This window comes from Nicotiana sylvestris, chromosome 8, assembly GCF_000393655.2.
Source record: "Nicotiana sylvestris chromosome 8, ASM39365v2, whole genome shotgun sequence".
NCBI classification, from domain to species: Eukaryota; Viridiplantae; Streptophyta; class Magnoliopsida; order Solanales; family Solanaceae; genus Nicotiana; species Nicotiana sylvestris.
Genome location: NC_091064.1, coordinates 212,060,749 through 212,083,623, shown reverse-complemented (window position 1 = coordinate 212,083,623; position 22,875 = coordinate 212,060,749). Strand labels below are relative to the sequence as shown.

At 35.7% G+C, this 22,875-nt stretch overlaps 1 protein-coding gene across 1 annotated transcript; it reads right to left on the bottom strand.

The window, feature by feature from the left end:
- Nucleotides 1-18,695: 18,695 nt before the first annotated feature.
- Nucleotides 18,696-20,727, bottom strand: LOC104212366 (protein DETOXIFICATION 49-like). Its single transcript, XM_009761592.2, has one exon. It carries the CDS (start codon nucleotides 20,658-20,660, stop codon nucleotides 19,122-19,124), a length of 1,539 nt encoding a protein of 512 aa, XP_009759894.1. The 5' UTR covers nucleotides 20,661-20,727; the 3' UTR covers nucleotides 18,696-19,121.
- Nucleotides 20,728-22,875: the final 2,148 nt, after the last annotated feature.

Below are 22,875 nucleotides of genomic sequence, written 5' to 3'. Positions count from 1 at the left end.
CTACGATGTATTGCATTTAGGTGGGTCTACTTTATATATCTGTCTTAATAAAGAAATGCCTATATCACTTCTAAGACTGAATAAAGCTACTATTTCGCTTTGCAAACACACGGGACAAGTTCTAGACATCAAATGCAGAACATAGAATACAGTACAACTCACACGCACATGGCACATGACTCACTCCAGATTGGCTTATCAAGACACTCTCGTTTGAGTATTCAAGTTAGTTACAAACATACAATTTAAGGCAGTCTAGCAAGAATCAACCACTAAGACTAAGCGTTACACTCTAGTGTCTACTGTGTTCAGGTGTATCAACGCCAAGGACTTCTCTTTCTATTTCAGCTCATAGCCCATTAATACTAACTAAAAATAAAAACAAAATAAACAAAAACTAACTATACCCGGTTCAAGCAAAACCCTTGAAAAAGAACTGTGGCCCAAAGAAAAACCAAAGGGGAGTTACTATACTACCTAAAATAAATCTTTTTGGTATTTTCTTTAGACTTACTTCCCTCAAGAAAACTTTCTAGAAGATCCGTCATCAGGAAGAGTCCAACATATTTTTGTTTTTTTCACATCGACTTAGACCCTCAAGAACCCCGTCAAAAGAGATCTGTCGTCGGAACAAGTCGACTTACCTACTTTAAACTTACCTAATTTGACTATCACTCAAAACCACCAAAATCAATCAAGAAAAACAAAGAAAACATCAAATAGTCAAGTTGTTACATATACACACATACATTGAAGTATCCTCCACCCGATACTTAAAAATAAGACATGTCCTCATGGCATACAAAATAAAGAACAGTGAGGTAAATGAACTTCCCTGAATGATTACTCTTGATCGGAGACAGTGTCTGGGTTCAAATTGCAAGCACAACCCAGAGCTCTCAGTCAACCCAATATTTTCTTCTCCGATTTCACTTGTTGGGTAGCCACCGCATCAACACGTGTACCCAAGTCAGTGATCGGAGTACGCAATCCAGCCACCTCCTGCTCCAAATTTGTGAACCGGGTAACCCGAGCAGCCCCAAATGGTGTTGTAGTCCAGATGGCGTTGCAACTACTGCAATTTGCTCATGGGCCTATGGCTCGGCCCTTACATCCTCCTACTCAGCCTCCTCTTCCTTAGAGTTATCAGATTCACCACTATCATCACCACCTGTTGCCACCGGCTCCTTACCAGTAGTGACCTTATATGCTCGGAACTTGTGGTCTTTTGGCACTCACCCATCCACATCCAGATTTTCCAGCACCCGAGCTGCCCAGCAAAGTCGAGTAACCAAGGAAGGGAAGAAGAACACATACCTTTTCACCAGACAACGGGTGAATATCTCCTCATGAATCACTTTGGCCATGTCAAAGTTGTGACCATTAATAAAGCACCAAATCAGAGCCGCTCGAGGACCATTTACCTCCGTAGTGTTGGAAGACGGGAACGGTTGTTGATAACATACAACCAACACTTCCCTTCAAAGGTTAACGCCGCAGAGTGAAACTTCTGACCATACTCCATCCAGACAATTTTGTTTCTGGGTACACAGATTGTTTCAAAGAACATCTCCCACTGCGTGTGTGATCTGTCATACCCCTCATAATAGTCTTCATATGGATCCACAGGAGGGGAAGATGGTACATCCTCCGTATAGCCTCAACAGAGGCATCCACTGCCTTTTCACGCACAGTTACTACGCCATTCACATGTTCTTTTACATTGGCGTAGAACTCATGGACAACCATCACATTTCCCTCGTCTGGTTCGTCAATGAAGATTTGTACTCCCTGTTTTACCAGCTCATGATACAAGTGAGGGCAGCCCAGCTGGACTGACCCTATATCTATGCCCCTTTCCGGTATCGGTTTCTTTGGGGCCTTATCCGCAAAGCGATCCTGAGCTTTGGCAGAGTCAAAAATACTATCAAAGGGACGAGCAGGAGCTGACCCGTGTGCCCTAGACGATCCAGATTGACTGTTAGAAGAGGCACCTGTGGTGCGACGTTTCCTAGATGGAGCCATAGTACCTGGAAAAGGAATAACATTAGTACATCCCAAAAAATGTGACGCAATGCGGTTACTCAGACTTCACGCGCACAATTGGTCACAATTACTCAATTATATTCACTGAGGTATTTAAACAAACACCTGGTGGGCATTATATACTCACACCCCATTTCAAACATGTTGGAACCCCAATAACACCACAATGTCCCCAATTTCACCCACTAAGTTAAGATACAACTCCACCCACAATCACTACAACATACACTACAAATTTCTACTTAAGAAAAGAAAAGAAAAAAACTACATAAAAAAAATTAAAAACAAAAAACTGAAACAAAAAAAAGAAATTGGCAAAAAGAGAAACCTTACCTGTAGTGAGAGGAGATGGTGAGAAATGAAGAAGAGTAGGGGGGTTGTGCTTGAACCTTGGGGAATTTAGGTTGTGAATTTAGAGGAGAGGGAGTTGGAAGAAGATGGAATTTGAAGAAGAAGGGGGTTAGGGTTGGGGGAATTTTGAGCATTGGGGAATTTCGTGTGTTAGTGAAGAGGGGGAGGGGGAGGTAATTAGATGGGGGAAGGGGGAATAACACTTAATAAAAATAACATACAACATAAAGGTTAAAAAAACAAAAAAAAACTAAAAGAAGTAAAACAACGACTTAACCAAGCGGGACTAGCACGGTCGTAGCGCGGTACGAGCGCGTGCTAGTGCAGACAGTGTACTTGGCCATATGCGCGGCCACTAGAGCAGTCGCGCTTCTAGCGTGGGCAGTAACGCGGTCATAGCGTGGTCGTGCTAGTGTTTGAGAGCTGAGGCACAATGTTTGCCCATATGCGCGACCTGTACCTCGGTGGGTAGCGCGAGCGCGCTCCTAGGCACAAAATTTTTTCATTTTTTCACTTGTTCTTTCCGCATCCGATGAAGTTATCACCTGCCCCAACTCACCTGCATTGGTTAGTACTTACCAAACTCATAATTAACAACTACTAACTATCATTGGGTTGCCTCCCAACCAGCGCCTTAGTTAATGTCGTGGAACAAAGATTACAACAAATCAATGGATTGCCTCCCATGCAGCACCTGATTTAACGTCGTGGCACGACGCAGATAAGCACATTTAAGGCTCGCTCAACCTCTGAGGTTCAGTCAGGTAGATCTCTGACACTTCCTTTGGTTCGTTCATGCCCATATATAGTTTCAATCTCTGCCCATTGACTTTAAATGTATGATAGTCTTTTTCTTAGGCAATCTCTACGACACCTGAGGGGAATACTTCGACCACTCGAAATGGTCCAGACTATTGTGAGTTGAGTATTTCAGGAAATAGCCTTAATCTTGAGTTATAAAGCAATACCATGTCTCCGGGATTGAAATTTCGCTCAACAATGTTCTTGTCGTGCAACCTCTTCATTCTTTCCTTATACAACCTTGTGCTCTCAAAAGCAAGATATCAGAACTCGTCGAGCTCATGCAATTCTGTAACTGTAGTTGTCCCTACAGCCTGAATGTCCAGATTCAGCTGTTTCATTGCCCACCAAGCTCTATGTTCTAGTTCCACTGGCAAGTGACAGGCCTTCCCGAACACCAACTTGTATGGTGACATACCAATTGTTGTTTTGAATGCAGTTCTGTAGTCCTAGAGTGCATCATCTAGCTTCTTCGCCCAATCAGTTCTTGCGACATTTACAGTCTTGGTCAGTATACTCTTTATCTCTCTATTAGACACTTCGACCTGTCCACTGGTCTGAGGATGACCTTGTAGCATACATCTTACTTTGTTAACAATTTCTCGAAGCCTCGATTGCAGACGTGAGTGCCTCCGTCGCCGATAATAGCTCTCAAGGTCCCGAAACGGGTGAATATATTCTTCTTCAAAAACCCCACCACCACTCTGGCATCATTGGTGGGAAGTGTTGCAGCTTCCACCTATTTGGACACATAATCTACAACAACAAGTGTGTACTTATTACCAAAGGAGCTGACAAAGGGGCCCATAAAGTCTATCCCCCAGACATCGAACACTTCAAACCTCTTGAATTGGGTTCATAGGCATCTCATGGCAACATGAAATGTTTCCAGTTCGCTACATTCATTATAGCCCTTCACCAATTGATGTGCATCCTTAAACACTGTTGGCCAGTAGAACCCGGCCTCTAGCACTTTCGCAGCCATCTTGACTCCTCCAAAATGCCCGCCATACGCCGATGCGTAACATGCCTGCAAAACAGAAGATTGTTCTATCTCGGGGACACACCTCCGGATCATATTGTCAACATATATTCGAAACAGATAAGGTTCATCCCAATAATACATGCGGCAGTCATGATAAAACTTTTTCTTTTGCACAAAGGAAAGGTCATAGGGAGCTATACCGCTTGCCAGGTAATTTGCAAAGTCTACATACCATGGCACTTCCTCAAGGCTTGTAGCGAGTATCTGCTCATCTAGAAAGGTTTCTAGAATATCTTCAACCTCAACTGAGTTTTCAGCTCCTTCAAGTCATGATAGATAATTGACGACTTGGTTTTTTGTGCCCTTACGGTCACGAATTTCGAGGTCGAACTCTTGCAGTAACAACACCTAATGAATCATTGTGGTTTGGACTCCTTCTTCTCAATTAAGTACCTGAGAGCTGCATGATTAGTATATACAATTACTTTAGAGCCAATCAGGTATGATCTGAACTTGTCGAATGCAAACACCACAACCAGCATCTCCTTTTCAGTCACAATGTAGTTCAGCTGGGCTCTACTCAGCGTTCTATTGGCATAGTAGATTGGGTGCATTAGCTTGTCTTTCCGCTGTCCCAACACTGCCCCCAATGCATAGTCACTAGCGTCACATATGAGTTCGAATGGTTGCTCCCAGTCGGGGGCGACAATGATGGGTGCTGTGACTAGCCTCTTTTTCAACTCCTCGAATGCTACCATGCAATCATCAGAAAACAAGAAAGGGTGATCTTTTTCTAACAACTTATAGAGAGGGTTGACAATTTTTAAGAAATTTTTTATGAATCTCCGGTAGAAACCGGCATGCCCGAGGAAGCTCTTGATTGCCTTGACTGAAGTGAGGGGTGGCAACTTCACTATCATGCCACCTTTAGCACGATCCACCTCGATTCCCTTGCTTGATACCCGTTGTCCCAAGATTATGCCCTCTTGTACCATGAAATAGCACTTCTCCCAATTAAGTACCAGGTTAGTCTCAATACATCTTTTCAATACTCCGGTCAGATTTATAAGGCACTCGTCGAATGAGTTTTCCACCACTGAGAAATCATCCATGAGCACCTCCATTTTGTCTTCGACCATGTCAGTGAATATGGCCATCATGAACCTTTGGAATATGGCTGGTGCATTGCATAGGCCAAAGAGCATCCTCCAAAAAGCATAAATGCCATATGGGCATGTGAAGGAGGTCTTCTCTCTGTCCTCTGGTGCAATGGAGATTTGATTGTACCCTGAGTACCCATCCAGAAAATAGAAGTGAGACCTCCCTGCCAGTCTGTCAAGCATCTAATCAATGAAGGGAAGTGGAAAGTGGTCTTTCCGGGTGGCCAGATTCAATTTCCTATAGTTCATGCAAATTCTCCAACCTGTGACGGTTCTTGCAGAGATCAACTCATTATTATCATTTTTTACCACCGTCATACCATCTTTCTTAGGAATACATTGCACCGGGCTAACCCAGTTGCTGTCAGAGATGGGAAAAATGATTCTCGCATCCAACCACTTAATCACCTCTTCTTCACCATTTCCTGTATGTTGGGGTTCAGCCTTCTTTGGTGCTCCCTATAAGGTTTGTGCCCCTCTTCCAGCAGAATTTTGTGCATACAATATGCCAGGATGATCCCCTTAATGTCTGCCATGGTCCACCCAATGACAGTCTTGCACTCCTTGAGTACCTGCAAAAGTTGTTGTGCCTGCACATCTAACAAATTAGATGAGATAATAACAGGTAATGTGGAGTTAGGTCCTAGGAACTCATACCTGAGGAGGGCGGGCTGTGGCTTCAACTCCAGCTTTGGTGGTTCTTGTATGGATGGCTTGGCTGGATGAGTTTCTCTGTTTTCTAAGTGTAGGGGATCGAATTCAAGTGTTCTATCCCAAAACCCTCTGCCCTCTAAAGCGAACACCTCTTCTGCCAATTCTTCCCTATTCACCTCATCTAAATTCACCAGACATGCAGTAAGAGGGTCCTCAATAGTCAACGTCTCATCATCTGCTTCGACGATTACATCTATGGCATCAATAAGAGAACAATTGGCGAATTCACTTGGTCGCCTCATAGATTTCTGCACATTGAATGTTATCTCCTCATCTTGAGCTTCCCAGTTTCACAATCAATGAGAGCTCTCCCTATGGTCAAGAACGGCCTTCCCAAAATTATGGAAATTTCTTCATCCACCATGCAATCTAGAATCACAAAATCTGCAGGGAACACAAATTTCTCTACCTGAATCATCCAAGATACCAGACGGTCTTTTCACGGTCCTGTTAGCCAACTGCAATAACATATAAGTGGGTCTAGCTCTTCCAATCCCCAACCTCTTATATATCGCTAGGGGCATAAGATTTATGCTAGCCCCCAAATAACAAAGTGCCTTGGCAAAAGCAAAGTTACCAATGGTGCAGGGAATTGTGAAACTCTCTGGGTCAGGCAGCTTCTCAGCAACTGGTCTAGTCACCACAACACTACATGTCTAAGTAAGCGTCACTATAGCCAAATCTTGGAAATCGAATTTTCGAGACATCAAGTCCTTCATTATTTTTGCATAACCAAACATCTCCTTCAAGGCATCAATCAATGGAATATTTACCTGGATTTGTTTCAGCATCTCCAAAAATTTCTTTTATTGTTCCTCTTTCTGGTACTTAGCCAGCCTCTGTGGGAATGGTGTTGGAGGCCTCTTCTTCTCAATGATTTGGGTAGTTTCTTTGTCAAACACCACCTCAACTACCGGTTCCTAGGCTGCCTCAGCTTCTTTCTCAGCCTCAATCTGTGTGTTGGGTTCTTCCAGGGCAGGCTGTACTGTCACATTTGTCAGTTTCGTTGAATCATCTAGCTTAATGGGCATTGGTACAAGTGTCTCAGCTTGTCTGCTTTCTCGAGCCCTATCTTTCTCCAAGTCTAAGTTTCTGCCATTACATAGACTCACTGCCATCAGCTGCTTCGGGCCTTGATCCTTTGGATTTATCTGAGTGTCTGCAGGCAATGTCCCATGAGGACGATTATTCAAAGACATCGTTATCTAGCCCATCTGCACTTCAATATTCTTTATAGCTGACTCATGTGCATCTACCCTTTCACTCATTTTTGAATTTGACCTAATAACCTGTTGCATCATTGCCTCAAGTCTAGCAAACCCATCTTTCTGTCTTCCACCATGCTGTTGCTGAGGAGGATGATAACCCTGTTGCTGATTTTGATTGTTATATCCCCGTGGCCTTTGGTAAGATGCCATATTATTGTGAGGTCGCATACCTCCCATATTTCCATTGTTGAGTTGTGGTTGGACTGGCCTGTATGGCTGATTCTGTTGGTCCCAATTCTAACTACCCTGTCTCTGGCCCCCATAATTAGACACATAATTCATGTCCTCAGGGTAATGATGATGATCACTTTCTGCATTCCATTGGTTACCAACTAGCTGACTAATGCAAGATGTGCATAAGCTCCCATTGGTAGTATCAACAATGTGTACATGCTGCTTCTACCCTAACTCTTCCACCTTTTTAATAAGTATACTCATATATGTCATTAATGTGGCTATATTTTTAGCAAAAGTGTTAGATGGATCTAAGGGCACTGAGTGAACTACTAGAGTGATAGGTGCATTCCTGATTGTCCACCCCGAATTCTGTGCCATCTTGTCAAGCAGGCTTTGTCTTTCTCTCCATGTTTTGCTCAAGAATGCTCTACCAGCTGAAGCATTAACGTTAGCCTTCACGCTATCTGTCAAACCCATGTAAAACCGCTGCCCCAACATCTGATCTGGAATACCATGGTGCAGACATATAACCAACATCCCTTTGAATCATTCCTACGTTTCTTGCAGTGTCTCCATTGATTTCTATTTGAAGCTCAAAATTTCATCAACTTGCTGAGCAATCTTGTTGGGTGGATGAAACTTATTCACAAATTGCTTGACTAACTCCTCCCAAGTAGATATGGAATCAATGGGGAGCGAGTTTAGCCAAGTCTGGGCAGCTCATGTCACTGAGAATGGAAACAACAACAACTTTATTGCTTCTTGAGTTACGTTGGGCTGCCTTTGAGTTTTGCAGATTGACAGAAAATTCTTCAAGTGCTGTTGAGGATCTTCAATGTATGACCCCGAGAATAGTCTCTTATTTTGCAACAAATGCAGCATGTTGTTCATGATTTGAAATGACTCAGCCTGTATCTGCGGGACTAATATCGTTGTGGCCAAATTCTCTACTGTGGGTTGTGCCCAGTCATATAGAGCAGCCTCTGGCACAAGAGGTGCCACTGGCGCCAATAACACAGCTGGGTCTAACAAATTATCCCTCGTGTCTAGTTCGAGTCGTTTAGTTGATTGTTGTTGTTTGTTTGTTCGGTTGGCCCGATTCAAGGCCTTGAAAACTTTCTCGGGATCTGATAATGCTTCAAATACTTCACCAGTTCTCGATGAATTTCTAGGCATGCACCTCTGCAACCAAGTCAACAAATATTAAAATTTCAATGTATAGATTGAAAATAAAGAAAACTGACTACACTAAGAATTTTTGTATTTCTTTCAACTGTAATTGATAACACCGTTAATTCCCCGGTAACGGCGCCAAAATTTGATCACGCCCAACTATGACTTATTAAAAGGATAAAGCGGTCGCTGCAAATATAATCCGAGTATTTAGCCCAGAGTCGAATTCACAGGGAATTAACCTACCAATTACTTTTGTTAGACTCACTAAATTCTTCATAATCAACTTTTCAGATATTTTGAATAACAATTGGAGATGTTTTTACTAACTATAACTGAATGAAATCAAGTAACTAAAAGCTAACTATGACTGAGTATGCAAGTAAGAGAAGGATCTAAGGTTATGATTTCCCCTATTGATGGAATCCCTTCCTGTTATGTTTTGCATAGAATTGTCTAATCGTCTCTATCGATCATGAGCACTCTTATTACCGTAAATCTCTCCCGAGTAATCACGATAATTTACTAGACGCACTCTCCCGAGTTACGCTAGCTGACTTTTACTACAGCTCACTTTAGATCGCACCCAAGGCTTCGTTATCCCTAATGCCGCCTTTAAACCCTCGGTTATTGATGCCTCGCATATTTTGGGAGTGGTGTTGTTCAACAATTACCTAATTATGCACTCTCTACCGAGTAATACAGATTAAATAGGCACAGCTAATTGAGGATCCTATCAATTAACTACAACAAGAATGTAGTTGAACAAATAAAGATTAAACCGGGCAAACTATATTAACATAACACGAAGTTCATCCTTCAATAAGTTTCATCAAAACCCTAGACTAAATATTTAGCTACTCATAATCATATTCATCATAACTATAGCAAAATTCATCATAAATGGTAAAATACAAAAGGAAGAAAGGAAGAATTCGATGTTGAATTATCCTCCTTGCCTCTTGCCTCTCCTTGCCTCCAATTAAGCTGTAAAAACCTTGATAATGTCCCTTTGGGCGAGCTAGACTTCTTATAGGTTAAGTGGAATTACCCCCGAACTTCCAAGTTTACCCCTGAATTATATTTTTCCGAACTGGACTAGCGCGGTCGCGCTAATGACCGCGCATATGGCATAGTATTCTGCCTCGAATTCCTGGGTTGGTGGGCGTGCTAGTGGATCATCATTTCAGCTCTTCTTTTCTCTCTTCTTTCAACATACTCAGCTCCGAGGGGCTTCCCTTGCTTCAATTTAGTTCCAAACACAGTCCTAAGCTCATAAGTGCAACTCGCTCCTGCAACACATGAAATTTACAATTAGAGCCAATTTATTGTCATTTAACTATCCTAGAATAGTGAAATATAGTCAAGGTGGGGCTTAAACAGTTGCCAAATTACATGAATCTAGCCTATTATCACTCCGCCCTTACAACAAGGAGAAGACATAACTCATATGCTACACTTAATTAGGTATTACTTAGCAGAGACTGAGCCTGGATTTAATATGGGTTAGAGCTTCTAATCTTTTTAAGTTATTAGGTTCAAAATTAACAATTTGTACATATTCAATGAATTTTTCAAAACAAATACAAGATTTGAATAAAATTTATTGGATTCGACCAAATACGTAAGCAACATGTTGGCTCCGCCCCTGTTACTTGGGGCCACAAGATTTAGGCAAACTCTCCACCCGCGACATACAATCTATGCCATCCAACTGAATCAAACGAAGATCAAAGGACAATTCGATTCATTAAGGAGCAAAACGGGCACTCTCGCCTTGAGAAATTTTCGAACCTAGTAGCAGGTTGTAAGGGTGCACATAGGTCGGGTTGGTTCGGATTTTACAATTACCAACCCAAACCAATTGTGACGAGTTATTAAATCTAAAGACCAAACCAAACCAATAAAACTCAGGTTTTTTACTCTCAGTTTTTCTCGGGTTTTCGGGTTATTCAGTTTTTTTCGGTAAAATTTTCGTAGAACAAAACACATAAATTGTGCTCAAAATATTTCTTTAATCCTAGTAAGATACAACTATATAAAGTATTTTTCAAGAAAATTATACAAAATATGAGATGTGTCATGGCATTATCCTAAAATACTCAACAATTAAGACAGTAAAATTATGTAATATAAATATTGCTAATTAAAAAGCCATAATAAAAATAAACATAATCTAAAAGTATTAAGTCATGCTAAAATAAGTAGACTAATTAGGAAATATTAATTACATGACTAAACGCTAAAGAAAAATAAAAATATGTTATGTATTTTTTTATCTAAATTATTGCAAAACAAAAATAGATATTCAATACATTCTCGTTGGTAGTACTGAATTGAATGTATTTTGTTAGCATTAATATTGATTTGATTTTGGCTTGGGCTTTTGTTAGCATTATTTAATTTACTAATGTTAATGACTATAAAACTTATTGAAATATTCAAAAGTTCTAAGTCCAACCTTTAAATAATACGTTAAAAGATAAAATTATGATTTATTTTAAGAAATATTTACAAATTACTATCACAATAAGTATATTTATATATAAAATATATCTAAAATTTCTTTATATGTAATGCCAGGTTGGTTTGGTTTCGGTTTGACTTTCTTTAGTTAAAATCAAACCAAACCAAACCAATTATGGCCGGGTTTTCTTTTTCCAACACCAAACCAAACCATAGTCGGTTTTTTTTCTCGGTTTGACTCGGATTATTGGGTTGGTGCGATTTATCGGTTCTTTTTGTACACCCCTAGCAGGTTGTATTTGTTATGCAAAATCCTAGATTCGCATATGAAAAAAACAATGTATGGTAATTGGTTCCCTCCCCTAACACCAAAAACAAAATCCAAAAGACCAAAGCTAAACCACATTAAGTTACCTAAACTAAGTTGATTTTCCTTATAGTTTCGTAATGGGCTATTCTACGGTCAAATCTTTCTATAATAGCCTTGTTTGTTTCGAATATTTTTGAATGTTATAACGAAATGCTGTTATAGAAAACATATATTATAACATAATATGAAAATTGGTGTCCGAAAAAGCTTGACTTTTATAATGAAATATTGTTATATAGGGATGCTATTATAAAGAGGTCTGACCGTATAATGTTTTCGATACAGTGTGCAAGTTAGGTGTTTTCCTGGTCTCTATTGTCAGCCCCAAGATTCATGCATGCTTCTATAACCATACACAATTAATATTTATTTAATGAGATTAGCTATCTAAATCTCCAGAAAAATGTCTCTAAAATATGTTGGGTCTGACTTCTTCAAGCATGCTGCACTTTGAAATCTCGTTAAGTAATTTATGCATAATTTCGTTTAGGTAAGTGGGGTTATATTTGACTAGAGCAACTAATTACAAGATTTGTTTTAATTTGATCAAACAGAAAGGAAACTGTTGTGAAACACGCCTCCTACCATCACATTTAGTTTATTGATATATTAAGTAAGATTTGCCTAATCTTAATGAATGACCACTTTGTCCTGATTCTGATTGAAAAATAACCAATAGAGTTTAAAATTTTACAGGTAAAGTTTCATACATATGTGAAGTTTGAAACACCATGACATTGACTATCTATATTATATTAAATTCGTCTTTTTTACCCTTTAAAAAATAGCTTTCACACTAGACAAAATCGCCATTTAGTTATTTTCCTTAAATTTAGGAATAGTCATTTAATTGTTTTCCTAATATTTAAGATTTCAAAATCAACTAAATTTATATATTGAATCCTTCCTTATTTAAATTATATCATATAACATATTTGTAAAGGCAAAATAATAACAATAAAAAAATTCTTATTAAGCCGTGTAGGAAGGCTTAATATTTAAAACATCAACTAAGACTTTTCCTAATATTGTCAGCTATCTTTTGGCTTAACTTGGGCAACAATCTGGCAACAATCTGCACGTGCATTTCTCATAATTTGTATGCAGTTATTATTCACATGCAAAGTGCAACAAGGAAACTTTAGAACTTTGAAATTAATAAAATATTTGTCATTTAATTATTTTTTTAATGTTAACTACTCACTCTGTTCCAATTTATGTGAACATGTTTGACTGGGCACGAAGTTTAAGAAAAAAATGAAGACTTTTGGAATTTGTGGTCCTAAACAAGTCCAAATGGGGCCCAGAGTATTTGTGTGGTTATAAAAGCTTCTCATTAAGGATAGAGTTGTAACTTTAAGCTAAATTGTTACCAAATTTAGAAAGGGTTCATTCTTTTTGAAACAGACCAAAAATGAAATAGGTTCACATAAACTGGAACAAAGGGAGTAAGACTTTTCCTAATATTGTCTGCTATCTTTTGGCTTAACTTGGGCAACAATTTGCACGTGCATTTCTCATAATTTGTATGCAGTTATTATTTACATGCAAAGTTCAACAAGGAAACTTTAGAACTTTGAAATTAATAAAATATTTGTCATTTAATTATTTTTTAATGTTAAGACTTTAAAATTTAAAAAATTATTAATAAATCTTTTTATCTAAACTATGTAAGAACTTCTAATATTTAAGATTTTAAAACTGAGTAAGAATTTATTTGTGCACAAAGTAATTATAGTTTGTCAATCTATAAGGTAGAATTAAAATAGAATCATCTTATTAATCTTGTTAGGAGTGGAATAACTTGTCCAACACTATACCTTTTAGGATTAAGATAAACTAGGAAATATTTAGGGTCTGTTTGGAAAGCCACCAGATAATTAAAATTGGTGTAATTACTAGGTTAGTAATCATACAATATTGTAATTACGAGACCTGTTTGTTTGTCATAGTGTAATTACTGTATAATTACAAGTGTATTTTGGTTGCACAAGCGTAATTACATAGTTAGATTAAATTTTAAATATAAAGTTAATTATCAAAAATTGAAAGCTATATTTAACAAATATATGAATTTATAAATAATATTAAATTTGACATTTAAGATAAATATTATTTCTTGAAAATATATTAATGATAATCATATATTTATAACTAATATTTTTAAAATAATTCATATATATATATAAATAATATATATATATATATATATATATTAAATTAATAATATTTTATTTTAATCAATTATAAAATTTAAAAGTACATATTTTGTAAGAACGTCATGGACTACATGATTGATAAAACAATTAATATTTATAAATATAATATCGTAACATTGCTCAAATATTTTACGAAAAAAATAATTTATCAATTCTAACTGAAAAGAATGGCATGCAATCTGAATTAATAAGTAAATACTAAAGCAAATAAAATGTAAGTGAAAATATAACATAAATTCAAAATCAAAAAAAAAATTAACATAATACTCTTATGTAAAATTAAAACATAACATAAAATAAGTTTCAACATAATATAAGTAAATATAATTCGAAAGAAAATGAAAACATAAGTCTATAACCTCATTCAACAATGATTCTACTTTAATGACATCACTCATTATATGCTAAGTTTATTCATGATTCATTATTTTTAATATTAGGAGGAGTAGTTTCATAACTAGAATAATAGCACAATTATGCTAAATGAAGAAAATAAAATAAAAAATATGAGCGACTACATGGAATCACAAAAATAAAGATTGGAAAATGAGAATATTATTTAAATATTAAAAAAGTAATCTATCATTTTAACGTAGTTAAGTTTGCATATAACCCGATCCAATAATAAAGTTCAACTTTAATGACATCACTCATTATAAGTCAAGTTTGTGGATGACTTATTCTTTCAAAACTTACGAGGTATAATTTTGTGAAAAAATTAAAATAATAACATAGTTAAGTGTAATAAAAAAATAAAGCAAAATAATTAAGAAAGAAACAAAATATGAGAAGTTATATAGACGAAATATTTTAAGATTACATACTCATTGATACAGGGTACACGCGCAAAGCGCGTACCCTAAGACTAGTTTTTTTTAAAAGAGAAATATATACTATTTTTTAGTCGCTCTCAAAAAATAATAGCCGATAATATATATACATATTTTATTACAATGATGAAAGTGGTTAACCCCTCATTGTTACTACAAAATTTTATTATCTTATTTCTCTATTCTAGTCCATGAAATTTAAAAATAGCCAGATTTATGAGTGGGAATTGAAAAATAGCTACGATTTCAAAAGTAATCGAAATAGCCACTTTTCATGTAAAGATAAATTCGGACGAGAACATTGTTCAAAATTCGAAAAATATTCCAGCATAATATACTGGAGTTCGAATTTTTTACATGTGAACTTCCAGCATAATATACTGGAGTTCCAGCACAATATGCTGGTCTATCATAATATGTTGGAAGTTTTTACACAGGTGCTCCAATCTCCAGTATATTATGCTGGAAGTTCATACACAGATGCACCAATCTCCAGTATAGTATGCTGGAACTTTTCGTGTTGCAGTAAAATAGAGCTATTTTTTAATGACTTTGCAACGGCTGACTATTTTTTAATTACCAAGCCGAGAAATGGTTAGCCCGTGCTATTTTCACGTATTTGGCGGATCCACTTTTTAAATACAAGTCCAACAATGAAATTCAGTGGACACCCTTGTTAGGCCCAATAACTGCTTTGTTTGTACAAGCCCAATAACTGCTTAACATCGTTAAAATAGCACAGTATAGTCAGTTTTCGGACTGGTCATTCAAAAATAGTCACCGTTTACGATGTCAATGAAAAATAGTCACTATTTTGCTGCAACAAAGACCGGTCTCGCATAATATACGGGAGTTCGGTGCATCTCTGTACGAACTCTAGCATATTATGCTGGACCAGTATATTTTGCTGACTCCTGTATAATATACGGGAGGCTGGAGCACCGGTGCTCCAAACTCCAGTATATTATACTGGACATTTATACTTGCTGGAACTCCAGTATATTATGCTGGAGTTCTAGTGTACTTATGCTGGAACTTCAACATATTATGCTGGAGTTCCAACATAGTTATCCTGGAACTCCCGTATAATATGTTGAAGTTCAAGCATACTTATGCTGGAACTCCAGTATAACATACGGGTGTATTTTCCGTGTTTTGAACAATATTTTCGCTCAAATTTATCTTTACATAAAAAGTGGCTAAATTTCAATTATTTTTGAAACTGGGCTATTTTTAAATGACCAGTTGTAAATCTGGCTATTTTTAAATTTCTTCCCTTAACATCTATAAAACCGAAACAGTATATCAACTTTGCGTAACCACAGTTTGTAAGTACAGCATTTTCTTCAAATAATAACAAGAATTATATATAACATATATAGATGGCAAATTGACGTAGCTTCTTGACTTCTTCTCATACTTATCGAAAAAGCATGCATTTTGCAACATGGTTGCCATTACTATCCGTATTGCATGACATACATGTTGTGATTATCCTAGGGGTGTCAAATGGGCGGATTGAGTCAATTTTGGGCGGGTCAAAATAGGTTGAGTCAATAATTTGAGCTAAGACGGGTTGGATCAAAATAAGCTAAAATTTAGGTCATAGTCCAACCCGCCCAACTCTTATCAATCTTTAGTTAGTATTTGTTATATTCTTATGAATTGTATAATTATTAAAAAATATATTTTTTTTCTTTTATTATGGTCATATATAACATATCAAACAAAAAACAAATTTATTTCTAATATATATATTTTTTGCAAAGTTACTCCTGCATCAATTTGGGCTAAAAAATTAAGAAATTTTTACCTCCTATAGCAAATGTTAACACCTTATTTATTTTAAATAAATACCATTTAAAAAAATTATATTCAATAGATACCTTTTAAATGTTTATAACAAAATATCTAATTTTGGTAACCTCCTACCCCTAAGCCACTAAATACGTTATTCAGTTACACTATTTTCTTTCTCTCTATACTTTGATACATGCCATTCTTTTCCCCCATTCCCTGAAAACACGATACTCAATCTCAAAATTTCTCTCACCCACATCACCTACCATTAGTCACAAACAGCATTCCATGTGAGATTCAGTGAAGAATTTCACAATTTATCTACAGTGAAGAATTGATGATTAAGAAAGCTGTGAAAAAAACAAAAGAAAAAGAAATCAGAGTAGTAGAAGCCGATGATGGGGAAAATAGAGCAATTAAAATCAATTGGGCTGCTGGTGCTAATTTTGCAATAGAAAAATCAAGAGCATGAAAAACAGACTACGATCCACTTGGTTTAAGCAATGAGGAATACTTCAAACCAGAAAAGCAAGAACAGAAAGATAATGAAGAGGCTAAAAGGGAAAAGAAGAAGGTGAAAAGGAACGTTATTGTTAGAGTTGCAGCCCCAGTAATTCAGGGTTTTTGCTCGATGACGGATTCGCCGGAAATTAGGGTTTGTTCTTGAACAAAGACGGTGAAGTTTGGGGCTGAGCAACTTGATTTTTTGTTAATATATTTCAATGTATTTTTATGTATTTTATTGTATTCATTGTCTTTTTTTTCCCATTGTAATTCAATGTATCTCGCTGTATTCCATGTATTTCATTGTATTCAGTGTCTTTTTTTTCATTGTATTTCAATATATCCGTTGTATTTTATGTATTTCATTGTATTCAATGTCTCGCTATATGCCATGAATGTATTCATATGTTTTTTTTAATTAATATAATTTATGTATTCAGATGTATTATATAATTTCTCTGAAGATTGCTATGCTTTGGGGGTATTTTTTGGTCGAGAATCTTTTTTTATAACTGGAAATATAAAATTTGTGTGTTATAATTGAGTTTGTTGAGTTATATTAGGAGTCTATTACAGTGTATTCCTCTGTTTCATGCCGTGAATACAGTCGAATACAATAATCTGTCCAGCCGTAATCCCATGTTTCACGCCATGAATACAGTCGAATACACTCGAATACAACAACTGATTAGCTGGACTTCCCTGATTCACACCTATTTTTGCTACTGTATTCATGAATACAATAGCTTAAATACATCTAATACATCTTATAACAACAGAAAACGTATACAATCCGTAATATAATAAATGGTATCTATAGATAGCTAATTACCACTAAAAAATAGTGCTTTATGAAAATTTCTCAAAAATTAACCCAATTTTAAATGGGTTGGATCAAGATGGGTTGAATTCAATAATGAGCGGGTGCGAGTTGGACGAGTCATTTGGGCTGGGCCAAATTTGACAGACCTAGATTATCCCATTAAGAGACAACTTTGTGTTTTGTCTTTTTCAAAGAAAGCCTCCTCAATAAATTCCAGATTTGGGTAATTTATTCCATGTATATACTAAGCCATGCCTAGAGAATTCTAAGATTCAACGAACACATACCATGGACGTTCTCTTGGTTGTATATAGCTGGCGGCTGCAAAGTTTGAACTGTCTCCCCAGTTCCTACACGTTTTATTTTCCTTTTTTTTTTTTGGGTCATAACATTTTATTTTCATAATAAAACAACTCACGAGTCACGACACATCATATGATAGGTTGGCTGGTGATATATACAAACCAAAAAATATTTATCTGCACTCTGTTTTGATCAAAATTTTAGAATTTGATCTTAAGAATTACATATTAAATAAAGTAAGAGTACGCATTATATAATTACAGTAAACCAATTAAAGTAAGAGTACGTATTTTCAAAAATCACTTTTTCCAAATTTTCAATTTTTTTTTTCTTATTCACAAAAGTACAATATTTTTTCAAGTAAAATGCATGTCCAAACATAATTTCAAATTCCAAATACTATTTTTCAACTTAACTCTAAATGCTTTTTTTTTTTCAAAATTGCAATTTTTATGTCCAAACGCCTACTTAATTGGGGGTGAGAATCAGACTTATTCAAGCGTTACGAAAATAGCTCAAATGGATAGATATGGAGTACTACTCACCTAACCTAAATTTAAACAATTTAAAAAGAAAAAAAATAATTGACTTTAGAAGTAAAACATTCGTGTTCAAAATGTGGAGAACATATATAAACTCAAAAAGCATGCCGATCAATTTTGCACAATCTATAGACAGCTACAATGACATTAAAAAATGCCGGCTTTCATTAATTAATAATATCAGAAAAGTACAAAATCTTCATTCTAAGGAAGAAAATAAAGAAAAAGGATATCTACGTGCATAATTACATTTGAAGAAAGAAAAATAAATAATTTAATTTGATGAATGACAAACACCAAAACTAAGCTCTCTACTAGTGTACAAAAATAAAGAAATGGAATATAAAAAGAAAATGAAAAAGAAAAGAATTAAGGCAGCCAAGTCCGGTGCACAAATTATTCCGCGTTCATGTAGGATCCAGGGAAATGCTGCATTCTATGAGGTGTGATGTAGGCAGTCTACCGTGATGTTGATTGATTTCACGACTCAAACCCGTAATCTATAGGTCAAACAGACAAGTTGATCGTTGCTCCAAGTCTCCCTTCCGATAAAGAATAGTATGAATAATCCAAAAATTGAAACAAAAAATCAAACAACTGAATTCTCTAGCTTCTGATAATCTGATAAATCCAAATAATCCTCTGCCTTTTCATCAATGAACTTTTCATCTTCATTATCATAATCACCAATAATTGAAGTAAGTTCTTTTGCTCTTCTTGCTTGATCTTCCCAATTAGTTTTGGCAAATATAATTAACATCATAGTCACTGCACATGAAGCTTGAGCAGCTAATAATCCCAACCATAATCCTTTTAAATCAAACCCCATATAAAATCCTAACCAAATAGCCACTGGCATTCCAACAAAATAAAAACATCCTAAATTAATATTAGCACCTAATTTAGGACGTGCTGTTCCTCTTAAAACACCACAACCTGTTGTCTGTGGACAGTTCCCAAGTTCACATAGTCCTATAATTGGCAAAATCATAGCCGTTAATGTCACAATTTCTTGATCTTGAGTAAATATTCTTGCCCAAATATTTCTTACCATAGTAGCAAAAAATAATGCTGAAATTCCTAATATTAAGCTTGAACATAGTCCAATTATGGCTGCTAATTTAGCGCGATTCGGACGATTAGCTCCTAATTCATTTCCAACTCTTGTTGATACACCAAAACTCAAAGAAGATGGAAAAATATATATCAAAGATGTTGTTTGAATCAATATTCCCATTGATGCAACTGTAGCTTGAGGATTAATTAAAAGTCCACATAATAAAATCATAATTTCGTACCACCACCATTCTAGGCAAACACTAATACAACTTGGAATTGCTAAATTTAGAAGTGATTTCCATCCCTTTAAACACTCTGAGGAAATTCCATTCCAAGTTTTTTTATGTACCCTAGAAAATATAATATAAAGAATTAATGAACCAACAAGATTGAAATTTGTCCAAACCCCACTTAAGGCAACCCCTTTAATTCCAAGATTAAGTACTATAACAAGAAAATAATTTATTGGGATATGGATAAGAATAGAAAAAGCAGCACAATAAGTTAGAGGTAATGTTATGGATTGTGAACGTAGATAAATTCTAAGGGGGTGTAAAAATGACTGAGTTAAAAGATCAGGAAGTGAATAAAGAATGTAATTTTGAGCTTGTGTTGCAATATTATGATTTTGGCCACATAATATCAAGAGTCTTTTCATGTATAGCCACAAGAATGAAATTGGAATTGAGGTTAAAAGTAGCAAAAGAATTGTCCTTTGTAACGTAAGACCTAAAAGCTTGAATCTTTTTGCACCAAAAGCTTGTCCACAAATTGGTTCCATTCCCATGGCTAAACCAGAAAGAATTGAATAACCGGTTATATTTGCAAAACCAATAGCGAGCGAACCGCCGGCTAAAGAAAGCTCGCCGAGCCGGCCAAGAAAGATCATGGAAATCATTGAACGAGAGTAAAGAATTAAGCCTGTGAATATCATTGGAAATGCAATATTAGCTATGCATTTTGCTTCTAAAATTGAAAGAGTTAGATGATTTTTTTGTCTAGGAATATAATTGTTATGTTCCTTTTGGTATTCTATTGTTGGATTTTCAGAAATCAATGGAGTCAACATATTTAACAAAAAAAAAAAATTGTGTATATGAATTTTCAAAAAGGAGGTAAGTTTAAGGGGTTTTTGAAGGAAGGAGAAAGGGTTTTAAGGAGTTTATATGAGTTGGCGTTGGCTTTTTATAAGGGTGCAAATTTGGAAATTTTCTTTGTTTTTTTTTTTAGAGGAAAAGATATTTTGGTTGACTAGTTGTTTGCAAATAGAGCCTCCAAAATTTTCCAACTCAAAAGATTTTGAATGTTTCTAATTGAAAATGTCGTTTTATAACCGACTATCTATTGACTATATATATGTCACTATTTGGCCTGCTCAAATCAAATACACAGCAAGATTTTCAAGAAAGATGAGAAAAACTTACACTAAATCCATGTCTTTCGAGCCTTGAACAAAAAAAAAAAAGACAATGAATGTGGTAAACGTATTTGGTCTTTTTACGTTAAATGGGTTGTTTTTGTGTATTTATTTTGGTAGAAAGTTTTTTGTGTGTAGAAAATACTAATATTTCTATGAAATAATATTGTATAATCGTCCTCAAAATAATAGCCGAAAAATATATATATTTTGTATATATATATACCTTTCTATGTTATATACAGAAATTATACATATTTTATATATTTTTTGGGCTATCAAATATAAATAGTTTTTAGCGCGGGTTAAAGTTGCAAAAAAAAACTTTTTATTTCTGTTTTGAAGGCACTTACCTTAGATAACATTGTTTAAGGTATGTGTGGAAAGAGGCAAGAGAAACTGTTGGACGGTCATTTAAAGCCACTATTAAAAATAGATTTGACTATGAATTGAGAGGCAGAGGCAATTCAAAGCCTGCCGTTTCAGTTTGTGAATTAATACAACGCATGAATATTGCCAAATAAACAGTTCAATTCTCCAGCTAATTAATAGGAGTAAGATTTATCAATATATTTATGTTTGTTAAGAATACAACCAATTTGTTTCAGTAATGGATTATTTAAATTGCCGAGAGAGAGATGAAAGCACGAATCTATATGCAATCAAGCTTATGGAAAACTATAGGGAAAACAAGTCAGCAAGGCATACACGGAAAAAAAAGTCTAAAAAATATGTGCTGCCCGATGTACAAGGTATTTCGTGTTCACGAAGGATTAATTCGGGGAAGGACCGCATCTTAAGGTGTGTGACGTAGATAAGCTACCCTACTGTAAGCATTAGTGACTGCTTTCACGACTTGAATTCGTAATCTATAGGACACACAGAGACAATTTTACCGTTGCTCCACGGCTCCTCTTTGAAAAGAAAAGAAAATTAAAAATGCTGACAACGTCGTAAGTGATATGATAGTGTAAAATCTTCTTACATTGTATAAAATTAGTGAAACTTGTAAAGTAAATATGAATAGAAGAAGTTAAAACCAATTAAGAAAATTATTATTAGCAGAGTTACTTAATATATATGCCAGTGAAAGGTAAGATGTACCTGATAAATTTGTCAGATGTGCACAAAATAACCAGACGATTATGTACCAAAATAAATAAGAAGCAATAAAAACACCTGTGCTAAAAGAAACTAGCCGACTTTAGGTTTAATTCCAAATATACGAAAAAGCAACGGGATGATACAAGTAACTCTAAATTGGTTGTTTAGGACGTCCTACAATTAATTTAACCCCATTTCTTACCCAATTAACTAAATTTTAATTAGATGCCAATCTTTGTCCCCTCTTTTGTCTATTCTAATATTTTTTTTGGAAACCAAAAAAATTTGTAGTCGCTACAGCTTAGGGTGAATCAAACTCTCATCGCCCGTGTGGATAATATTATACAGGGTATATAAATCGCACTAAATAAATCATGTACGACATACTCAAAGCTAGAAGACATTGACAATGAATCAAACTTTCATCGCTCGTGTGGACAACACCCATCCAAACCAAATGGGCCGTCCCTTCGAGACTTCTATTATACTATTCACTTGTCTACTTTTGTCAAAATTCTATGCCGTTTGTGACTCGTGAACCACTAGTTGCAAAATTGGAACAGAAAATTACTAGAATATATATTATTATGCTAAGAAAAACAAAGAAAACGATTCTATTTTGTCTCGTCTTAGGCTTAGGTTGAAGAAAAGACAGCACAATAGACAAACATTTGAATACGACAAATACAGTGTTTTTCTCGCGTGCGGGTAAATGAGCATGTGAATCGTGGATTTTCGTATCGTGGCATGTTATTATACTGTA